The sequence below is a fragment of the Trypanosoma conorhini genome, assembly GCF_003719485.1.
Source record: "Trypanosoma conorhini strain 025E chromosome Unknown Tco_14.4_contig_00401, whole genome shotgun sequence".
Lineage (NCBI taxonomy): Eukaryota > Euglenozoa > Kinetoplastea > Trypanosomatida > Trypanosomatidae > Trypanosoma > Trypanosoma conorhini.
Window position 1 is genome coordinate 1 of NW_021704490.1, and position 10,583 is coordinate 10,583.

General features: G+C 52.6%; 5 protein-coding genes across 5 annotated transcripts, besides 5 other annotated features; all 5 read right to left on the reverse strand.

Moving 5' to 3' along the window:
- Positions 1-48: 48 nt before the first annotated feature.
- Positions 49-73: a microsatellite.
- Positions 74-125: 52 nt separating this feature from the next.
- Positions 126-158: a microsatellite.
- Positions 159-214: 56 nt separating this feature from the next.
- Tco025E_06174 (uncharacterized protein) lies at positions 215-1,573 on the reverse strand (the record flags this gene model as incomplete). The annotated part of the gene is made up of 1 exon (XM_029373062.1): positions 215-1,573. The coding sequence occupies one exon, from the start codon at positions 1,571-1,573 to the stop codon at positions 215-217; it is 1,359 nt and encodes a 452-aa protein (XP_029226812.1).
- Positions 1,574-1,764: 191 nt separating this feature from the next.
- Positions 1,765-1,796: a microsatellite.
- Positions 1,797-2,020: 224 nt separating this feature from the next.
- Tco025E_06175 (uncharacterized protein) lies at positions 2,021-4,567 on the reverse strand (the record flags this gene model as incomplete). The annotated part of the gene is made up of 1 exon (XM_029373063.1): positions 2,021-4,567. The coding sequence occupies one exon, from the start codon at positions 4,565-4,567 to the stop codon at positions 2,021-2,023; it is 2,547 nt and encodes an 848-aa protein (XP_029226813.1).
- Positions 4,568-5,108: 541 nt separating this feature from the next.
- Positions 5,109-5,134: a microsatellite.
- A 949-nt stretch (positions 5,135-6,083) lies between these two features.
- Tco025E_06176 (uncharacterized protein) lies at positions 6,084-7,325 on the reverse strand (the record flags this gene model as incomplete). Its single annotated transcript, XM_029373064.1, has 1 exon — positions 6,084-7,325. The coding sequence occupies one exon, from the start codon at positions 7,323-7,325 to the stop codon at positions 6,084-6,086; it is 1,242 nt and encodes a 413-aa protein (XP_029226814.1).
- A 1,273-nt stretch (positions 7,326-8,598) lies between these two features.
- Positions 8,599-9,126, reverse strand: Tco025E_06177 (reticulon domain protein; the record flags this gene model as incomplete). The annotated part of the gene is made up of 1 exon (XM_029373065.1): positions 8,599-9,126. The coding sequence occupies one exon, from the start codon at positions 9,124-9,126 to the stop codon at positions 8,599-8,601; it is 528 nt and encodes a 175-aa protein (XP_029226815.1).
- Positions 9,127-9,415: 289 nt separating this feature from the next.
- Positions 9,416-9,455: a microsatellite.
- A 180-nt stretch (positions 9,456-9,635) lies between these two features.
- Positions 9,636-10,496, reverse strand: Tco025E_06178 (chaperone DnaJ protein; the record flags this gene model as incomplete). Its single annotated transcript, XM_029373066.1, has 1 exon — positions 9,636-10,496. The coding sequence occupies one exon, from the start codon at positions 10,494-10,496 to the stop codon at positions 9,636-9,638; it is 861 nt and encodes a 286-aa protein (XP_029226816.1).
- Positions 10,497-10,583: the final 87 nt, after the last annotated feature.

A 10,583-nucleotide genomic window follows, 5' to 3' on the forward strand; every position in this document is an offset into this window, starting at 1 on the left:
GGCCTCTTCTTCCGCAGTGTTTAGTGGATATTAGCGTCGTCAGCTGCATGTTGTTGTTGTTGTTGTTGTCGTTAGAGTGCCCCTCCTTCGCCGGGCGGAGCAGCAAGGCTATCTGTCATCTAGTCTTTTTTTTTTTTCTCTTTTTTGTTGTCTTTTTTACTTCGAGGTTCTTGAGCGGTGCGGCGCATGTCAGTCGAAGCCTGTCGGACGCCTCCTACAAAGCCTGCAGCAACAGATGTTTCTTCCTCTCCACGACATCCACGTAGGGTGAAATTCCCTCATGGTACAGCTGCAGCACGCGCCCCCAGTATGCCTCTCCACCAATGATAGTAGAAAGCGTAGACTGGGCACGACGCTGCCGCTGAGAAACCTGTGTGAACTGCGACAGCGCTGTATAGCAGTAGTTGAAGACGGCCTGTAGGTGGGCCGCCTTTTCCAACTTGGGCGTTAAATTGCGTGTTTCATCGAAGGGGTCAAGTACACTGATTTGGGCGTTGCGGTGCACCTTGGGCGTTGGTTCCGACATCCCGTGCACAGTAACTGAATTTTTTACGAGATCAAAGTTAGCTGCAAAGCCATATGTCAAAAAGAAATCCATCATGAGTCTATTGGCATCAGGGACGTCGGAGGAACTGTATGAGTTAATGATGGCGAGAATCATAACTGCAAGCGCTTCGCCGTTCAGGGCGTCTTTGGTTATTCCCGCGTCATCCAAGATCTTGTTTTGACGCAGGAGGGCATCAAGTAGGGTAAGTGTCGCGTGATAATCTCCGTTGGGCGCTATTATTGTTCGGAACATGTTTGACGGATGTTCCGCACATGAGGCTTGAGGGCCGTAACGTATTGTAAGCCTTTTTCCGGATCGGGTGTCCGTCAAGACAACACACGTGATCTCCCTATAATCTGTGGCAAACTCCACATGTGCCCCGTGACTGTTGGCAACGCTTTGAATTTCGTTCCGGACGCGCTCCATGTCCTCCGGCGCGACAGGGGAATTCTCGGCGTAGTAATGCAGCGTGACGTCTTTCAGTGGCGATAGCCCAGCAGCCGTTGTCGACATGGGCTTCATCACCACAGTGGGCCAGACTGCCTGCATGATTTCGGTCGCAAGACGCACCGCAGAATCGCTGCAGGCTAGTTCCTCCGGCGTAGCCCGAAGAAATGAGGCAAAAAGCCTGAGTTCTTCTGTGGCGTCGTCCGGCACTGCAAAGCCAACACACCATGGCGGCCATGGTCGGCATTCCCGAGCTAACGCCTTCAACAGCGGCCGGGTCGCGACCAAAACCACGTTGAAGTCCTCCAGCTGTGTTTCCCCCTGTTGGCAGCTGCCCGGTGTAGACCGTCTGATGGAGCGGCGCGAACCGTACGAGCCATTTTTGCCATTGCGAAACCCCAATCGGTGGCCCAGGTTGGGGGTTCCGAGGCTACCCCGAAGGGTCGACGGGCTGTAGTAGGCGCCCTGCATCTGCTCCTCCACGTACTCGGTCGGTGTCGGCTGTGATGTCATTGCTTGCGGATATTGTAGATTCTGAAACAAATTCCTCTGCATGTTGAAGTGACTTCTTCCCCGCATTCCCTCCTTCGCTTCTTCGTCGCTCTTCCTTTTTTCACTCCTTTTGTGCTGTAGACGCTTTGTTGCCCCCCACTCGTATGGTGGGCCTTGTTGGAATAAACAAGAGCGAACCACAGCTGATGGAATTCCAGTCGGCAGGGCGGGGGGAGAGGCAACGAAAACTAGGTGGCCGTTCCGCATGTGCTACTCCGCAAACACACACGCACACACACACACACACTCATCGCCCTCTCACGTACGCCTCAGCAAGAGCACATACAAGCGAAATAGAGAGAGTGGGGAGGCGGGGGAGACGAAAGAAACGCCTGTCTGCCCCCAACCCTCCGCACGCCGAAGCCTCACCCCCTCACCGCCGTTGAAGCATTGCTGGGGATGACTAGAAAAAAAAAATGTCAAGTGAAGCAACTCACTAATTTCGGCACCGTACATACATTGCAAGCACTATTACTACAGCGTTACTTCTTCCGACTTTGGCTGCGCTGAGCGACGTATCAACGGGGCTGCCGCCAAGAGATGTATCACATCACTCAGGCGTGTTGTTACCTTTTCGTCATCCTCACTTTTTTCCGTGGCGTCCTCGGTGATCTCCTTGATGACGACCTTTGGGGTCAGCGGCTCCACCTCGGTGATAGCCCGCCCCACATTTTCGAGAGAAATCACCAATTCATTGTCCTCCGGCTTAAGGTAATAGGAGTATGAGGTAAGTTTTTCTAGCAAATTTACATAAAACGACATGCCAGAGCTACACTCCTGGTCAAAAAGCGTGGACATAAATTTCCCATCCGCGGCACACAAAGCCTCTACATCGTGGGTTGTATCGGAGCCCATTGTCGCCTTCAGGGCCACCACTTCTTCCAATGTCTTCAGCTGCAGCACTGGGGCGAGACAATCGCTAATCGCCACCCGTCGAAGACGATTTTTTTTCTGTCCCTTTGACAGCCCAGTTAATTCAAGTCGCACATTCTCCACAATCGTCATGACGTCACAGGCAATACGAGCAGGGAAGATGCCAGAGAGGATACCGTCTAAGAGTAGCAGTGAAGGTCGAGTGTTCTCCTTATTCTTTGCGAGATCGGCAAGATTGATCGCAAGATGCTCTGCGCACAAAAATACTTGAAGCGCCTCCCTTGTTTGTATCCGCTCTTGAAGAAACTCCTTATAAAGCGCCGGGACATCAAGCGTATACAGAAGAACGTCAGGGTGGGGCTGCAAAATATCAGAGAAAAAGTCATGTACAAGGAGTAATATCTCTACCGGATCCAAATCCACGCGGGGAATAATGCCACACGCGCGAAGATGCAGAGGAACACGAGTCTCATGGCCTTGTCCTATAAGAGGAAGGGTTGGTGTTGGCATGGGCATGAGCACCATCTTCCGTCGTTGCAGCTCCCGCGAAAGTGAGTTAATGCTCTCCACGAGATATTCCACCTGAAGCCGTGTCTCACTCAACCCCTCCACCGTGGACGTTATGGCCTCATCACCCTCAAGCGCAATGGCTTTGAAAGGAGCCGCAGTTTCCTTAAGATCAGGGAGTGACGAGTAGACTTTCTTCCAGTCTGGACGGGGAGTGAGAAGTCCTTTCCGCTCGCCCTCAGCGGCGTCACGAAGATTTTTATTTTCTTCCTGAATGGTCTTGAGTTTCCTACCAATGACATCGACTTGCGTCCCTCGCACGGCGGCGGAGCGACGGTACTGTCGAATCATGTTCTGTGCGGCTTGCAATTCTCCTTGAAGGTAGTCCCGTATAACCTCGTGATCCTGTACGGAAATAAAATTCTGATACTTTATTTTGAACTCCTCGAGTTGCTTTTGAGCATCCCCTGCCATTACCTTGAAGTCCGCAAGTTCATCCATTTCAACAGCGGCGGCGCTCAACTGCTCTTCCAACGCCTTTGCTCTTCGATCACTCTCCCGCAAGGCATTGATAAGCACGAGTTGCTTCTCTAGATCATTTTTTATAACTTCGCCTAGGGCTGTGATCTGTTGCTTGGCGATACGCAGCTCCTTGTCCTTTTCACGAGAGGATCTTGACGGCCGCTGCGTGTGTGTCTCTGAGTTGGCTTTCCCACCACCTTTCTCATCGCTCTTGGGAGACGGCAGCGTTTCCGTGTCATCCGCCTGGTGGCGGGATCGCTCCAACTCCGCCGTTAAACTCGAGACGGCAGCCTTCAAGTCCGCGACCTCCGCGAGGTGTTGCTGCTCCGCGAGGTGCTGCTGCGACTGCTCCGAGATCGTTTCCACAAGCAGCTTCGCCTGCTCCTGAATAACGCCATCGTAGGCACTCATGATGTCGTTGAGGATATTGCCATACCCTGGGAAGGCGTCAATAAAGGCAAAAAAGGCCTCACGAAACGGCCGTAGACGATCCTGCGCAGTCACAGGCGCACCTTTACTCAAGGTCGCATCCATTTCCCGATGAATATAACGTTCTAGCACCGTCACCAGGGGAGGGAGCGCCTCCTTGGAAATAGTGCGGTACATCGGCGAGTTGACCGTGTCCCGCGTCCCAGAATAGGTCTCAAGCATTTTCTTGGAAAATGCCAAGGCGTTCGCCGACACCGACTTCGCCGAGTTTTCCATGTGTGAGGCCTGCATAGGCGGCGACGGACTCCGTCCCGCGTCTCCTCCACTGCCATGAAGTTGTGGGGACAACTGCGTTCTCCCGTGACCAGAGGTCGCTGCTTTTGAAGTCACGCGCTGCCTAGCTACCGGCTTTCCCTTCTTCGCATTCTTGCTACTGCCATGGCTCTTCGCGTTGACTGTTTGCGCTCCGTCCCTATTCGGAATGTTAAGTAGCATGCAGGCGGAGGGACCAATCGCAGGAAACGTCGCCGATAAACTTTGACCGCCCTCAGCGTACACAATTGGCCTGTACGGCAGTTGTGGCAGGTGCTTGCTGCCCAACACCACGGAGGGGACGGAGGGTGACGTGATGTACTGCATCCCCTTGAGGGGCAGCGTGCGGCACGGGCTGAGGGAGCGCCCGCCATCCATTTCTCGCCTCCCTACCCACAGACACACACTAAAGGGTGCTCTGTGGCAAGTTTAATAAATTCGTGTGACTTCCTCACCCTACGTGCTGCTCGGTTGCTCTTCGTTGCTCCTGCACCAGACTTCCGTAGAAGCGGCGCCGCCGAAGGAGGAACTTCTACGGCAACGCAATGACAAGGGAACAACAGAAGCCAAACAAAAAAAACAAAAGCTACAAATTGTGGCGCAAGTAGTTACGAATGCGATGAGGCAAATAACTTTCTCTGCCCGTACGCACAGACGCAACGACAGCAAGTATGCAGACGGATTCCTATACATTCGCAGGCACGGCGTGTGAGCTGGCTGTTTGCTCCTCCCATCGCCTCCCAGGATCTGTGGAGCTAGGGAAAACTATAAACACATACACGCCGCATAGACATAGTTACGCCACGAGTAAGACGAGAGAGTGGGGTAGGGGAAAATGGGTTAAGGAAAAATAAGGAAAGCAAGAACCACACACACCAACAAAATTATAGACAAAAAATATACCGTGACGAAGTTCTTGAAAAAAAAACAAAGTAAAATAAAATACACCCCCCCTTTTTATCTCACTGCCTCCTTCCCCTTTCGTCCTGTTGCCGTGTGTCATTTTCGTCGTCTGGTAGGACCAACAAAACAGAAGAAGTTTTGCTCTTCACGCAGTATGGCTGGGCTCAGACGAATTGCTCGCAAGCAGGCTACAGCTTTCTCCACGTCCGCATAGCTTTCCCCATGCCTCTGCATGGTTCCCGCAAAGTAGAAAAGAAAATGAAACATAAAGGCAAGAAAGGCGCTGAGCAGGACGTCCTGAGAGAAGTATGAGGGGAGAAAAAGTACACAAAAGAAGACATGAGAAACACATGCTAATGCGCATGGTGGCGTCAAAGAAGGTTTCACATTGAATTGTTTTCTCGCGGTCCATGTGTGCAAGTGCAGACCACACGCAGCAGTGGCTTAGCCACCCTTCATGGGCCAAGCGCAGCGGAGAGTGGCGCCGCGGGGGAAGAAACAAAAGCCCTCCCACCCCTCCCCCTTTTTTCTTCCCACGTGTAAACAAAAGACCCAGCCGCTGTCGTTAACGAAGATACAAGAGAACAAGAAGCAGGAAGGCACCCCCACTTTCCGGCACCCCTCCAACCCTAAGAGAGAAAACAAACACCAAAGAGAGACGGGGGAGAGGAGCATAACACTTCGCTGTCGACTGCCACTATCGGTGCTTTTTTTTGTAGACACGCAGTTTAGTTAGGCGCTCCCCAAACTTGATGTCTTTGTTTTGGTTTGCTTTCTTCGCCAGGCCACTAGCCATTCCGTCTCTCGCACTCCCTACGAGACACTCACATATTCAAATGCGCAGGAACTCGCGCGGACTCAGCAGAGAAAACGCCGGGGATTCACCTCCGCAATAAAAAGAAAGACATGTTCTTTTTTTTTTTTTGGCTCACCCACCTCCATTTTTACTTCGGCCTCCACTCTCGCGCTGCAAGGCCACGCGGCGCCAAATTCAAACACGGGCCTCAAATATGCCCCAAACAAGTCCACCTTCGCTCTGATCGATGAGGTCAAGTGTCTCCTTGGTGTCAAAGACACGGTCCTCCCCCACTTTGGTATGGCTGCTGCTTTTTTCGACGAACGGCCACGAACCCCGCTTCTTCCTTGGGCGCACAAAGTCAAAGTTAAGATCCATTTTGCTCCGCTCCTCCTCCAATATGGCGCGGTATTCCTCCTCCGTGAAGGTGGAGTTGACCTGGCGCAGTCTTGTTTTCATGTCACGCAGGGCCTCAGCCGTCACCAGAGGTGGCTTGTGCACCCCAATATCCGAAAAAGCGAGTCGGCACTTATTGATGATCGCCTGCGTGTTCAGGTCCTGAGAACCGACAAGGTACATCTCATACTGATACGGCGCTAGAATGGAGGCCATTTTTGGGAATATGTGCGTGGTGGGCCCCTCGCGCACCACCCGCAGCTTGTTGCCTATCCACTGAAAGAAGATCAACCGCGATTGGCGCTCCTCCGTCGCGCCAAGCGTTATGCGGAAGAGACCAAAGAGCCACTTTGGTGCCGGCAGGTGCTTCACAAGCTCAAAAATGCCCCCGTTACCGGCACCAGCAAGCGTTAAACGCAATGGGTTGGCCTCAAAGATAGCCCAATTCAATGGACCAAGCTCCTTGTGAAGGGCGTCAAGAACTTTCCTTGTGTTGCTGTCCACCTCACAGGGGGTGTTGCTAATTTGGGCGGAGGTGAAGCTTGGCATCTCGTACTCGTCCTCGTCCTCGTCCGAAGAAGGGTGCGAGACAGGCGCGGGTGGTGGTCGTGTTCTCGGCCGTGCTTTTGGCCGTGCGGGCGGTAAATCTTGATGCATGCTACGTTGCTGTTCCTTTATGCAACGCTTATATTCCTCCTGTATCTTTTCCAGGGAGACGTTGCCAGCGTCGGTGACGAACACCTTGCGCATCTGCTGAACTACGAAGGCAAGGGAAAGTGCAGACTTTTCCGTTGTTGAAACCCCGGCGGCGGCATGGAGGAGATTTTTAAAAAGATTAATCTCCTCAATGCCTTTTCCACGCTTCACTACACCACACTTGGGGCCGATGAAGATGATGTAGATAAACTTGTTGCGCCTAAAGCTCCCAGTACCCACAGGAAACTTCGTGTAGACTAGTTGTACCTGCGTTTCATCCAGCTGATTAAAGGCACTCTCCACATCATCTGTGCCGCGGGCCACACAAACCACCTTGGAACTCATCCCGCCCTAAACCCACTTCTCCCACTTTTTGCGCCCCTCTCCCACCTTCCTCCTCCTTTCTGCCTTGTTTTGAAACAATCGCGGTCAAGTCGTCTCCCTGGCGCGTCCGACAACACCAAAAATTCAGCACAAAGTAGCTTTCCTTCTCTGCGTTTTTTTCCTTTTTTTTTACTTGTCGCACACCCCTTATATCTGTCCCGGACTACGTCCTTGCTGCGGCAGAAACAAGCTGGCAAGAAATGGAAACATAGCAGCGTGTAAATTCAATGGCGATGGCATAAATCTACGGGGAAAACGAACGCCCCGGCAGAGCAATGTGATGCAACTCTTTCCCTGCTCAACACGGAGATATATAAAAGCAAAACAAAATGAAAACGCCCAGCAATTCATCCATTTTTTTTTCCTTCTCTATTTCGCTCTGCTTTTTTTTCCCCCTTCCTTTTGCTTGCGTATCCATTTCCTCTACAAATTATCCTTCTCTCTCCCTTCATTCCATTTTTTTTAAACTCTTTCTTTTTCGGGCATTGCTCAATGATATCCCTTTTCCCCTTTATTATTATTTTCTTTGCTCGGCAGCCAGTTCTCTCGCAAGTGTCCAGTTGCAAATAACGTGGGTCGGAGCTGCGGCGACAGGGGGGCGGTGACACAACTCCCACAATTTCCTTTCCGAGTTCGCCCCCTCCCCATCTCTCCCTGTCTCTCCGCCGCGTTCAGGATTCGTTCGATTTCTTCCTCAGAAGACCCCCTGAAGAAGACTGTTTTTTTTCCCTTTTTTTTTAGTCTTTTTTTGGCCGAAGCTCACTTTGGTGGAATGCATCGTTTTCCTACAAATGCCTCGCGGCACTTACTAATTCCACGCCTTTTGCGTCCTGCACGCCGTGGCGTGCGGTGGGACACGCACACAGACACGCATGTACACATTCGTGTGCGCGCACACGAGCATTGCGCTTCTGTTCCATCCTTGGCTTCCTCGCACAACCTCTGCGCGGTGGGTGATGCCCAAAAACCCAAGTGCCCACACCCGCACTGCTTAATCTTTCCTTCCCTCCACCGCCCCCCTCCCCCCACCAAGAAGGTGCGCACACTCCCACACGCACGACGCCAGGAACTCTTTCTTTCGCGTTATCGTTTTCGAGGGCCTCAACGTTTTTTTCCCCCCCCCCTTTAACCGTCGCCTGCCAGAAGCACAACTGCACCCTCTGGAGCTGCCGGTCAAGGTTGCGCCCCCCCCTCCCCCTTCCCTCTCCAGTAACGTGCCGAGCCTTGCCCCGCGTTATTCGTCCTTCTTGGTCACCTCCTCCACCTTCGTCTTGAGTGTCCCCATGTACTTCTCCACCTTTGACTTGGCCACGCCCACCCATCTGTCGATCAGATCCTTCTTCCTCTCGTAAACCGCGGGAACGGAGAAGGCCAGTACAACGACACTCACGAGAAGCGCGGTGTCGGAGAAGAGGTTGCCCAGAAAGGCGATCACGACGCTAGCTAGAGTTACCATCCCGGAAAGGTGGTAGTTACGCCATGTCACAACGTTGTACGTGGTTTCAAGGGCCGCCTCCGCCCGGGGCGTGGCGTAGTCCACAAAGCGGTTAACCGCACAGTGAATGTCGTCGGAGGTGAGTTTGCACCGATTCGTCAAACCCACAATGACACCAAGCAATAGCAACAGCTGGATAACGCGGCAGAGAAACGTCACCACTGTGTATTGCATAAAGCAAAACAAGGCCAGAACTGAAATCACAGTTCCAAATAATACACTTGTAACTTTGGGGCGGTGCCACGCCAGCACCTCCCACAAGGACATGTCACAGCACTCACTGAAGACACAAAACGTCATCTTTTATAGATTCGGCCTTTTATCTTTCTCTTCAAGTACTGTGAGCGTTTTTTTTTTCTTCTTGCCTTTTTCCTGGTTCTTGTTTTTATTCCGTGTGTTCTCGCCAAACTTTCTTCGCAGAAACGCAGAGTCAATACAGTGAAGGGGTAAATTTCTTGTGACGCAGAGGACGACGCGCTCCACTAACGGCGGTTATGTATTCAAGCAAAAGTAGGGGGTGAGGGAAAACGGAAAAGTGCGGTGCACCCTGAAAGTCCACACGCACACACACAACAACAACAACAACAACAAAAACAGGCGTCCGCCTCGCAGCTGATGAAAAAGCAAACCGGACTTCCTCCTCACTCGCAACAAGGCAACATGCAACAAACAAACAAAAGCAGTGACCACCATAACTCGTTACGCCCACACTTCCTTAAACTGGTACTCGTGCCCACATGTGTTTTCCCTTTGCCTCCTTTTCTTATTTGCAGTGTCTAAAACGGGTATGGCGATGTTCGGTACGCTTTGTACGCCAGCGTAAGCGTCCAGTCATCAAACTCGAGGCCCTTTGCACTCATCCGCTCCATCACAGCCTCCACGCTTTCTGCAATGAGTGTTGCAGTCAGCCCCTGCCTAGGGCCGTCCGTGTACAGCTGCAGCAAAATATGATACATGGTGGTCCCTGCCCGAGACGTAGTAAACTCCTCCCATCGGTCTATGGCGTTGAAGCAGCTGCGCAGATGTGAGGCACCGTAGCCAGTCACTAAATGGTAGTGTTTTAATACAAGCACCAGGGGTTCGGCCAGGTCGATGGTGTCGAAGCAGTGGCCACGCAGCGCGGAAGAAAAGAGCTCATCCAGTTCCTCAATTGTCTTCGCGTAAGGGAACGCACCGTAAAACACTTGTCGCTGATCGTGAAGGCATTTGGCGTGGGATTCATACCAGGCATCTGACTTACGCCGAAATTTTCCGTCATCGGTTTCCTCTGCAGGATCCGGAGCTGTTCCATGCACGCTCGTCTTGGAGGACGCGCCATGACCCTTCGTTGCTCGTTCGCGCACACGGCGGGTACACTCCTCGTAGGCCTCCTTGATAAAACGAAACTCCGCCTCACTGCCACCAACGTCAGGGTGGTCCGTTTGGCATCTTGCTCGGTAGGCCGCCTTCACCGCCCCAAGACTGCTACTCTCGCTGATCCCCAGCGTGGCAAACGGACACGCCGGCGACGACAAGCAACGAGAACCGGTGGAGCCTTTGCAGCCTGCATGACGTCTCGAGGTGTGCTGACAGCACACCCAAAAGGCCTGGGCCGAAGAATGAACCGTCACCGCCCCCATGACTGTCCTTCCAATCATGAGAGCAGCACCCTAAGGAAGCGCCTTTAGCTCACCAATGCAGGTGGGCAAAGAGCGGGCAGAAAGAATGCCGGGGGTGGGAAAGGC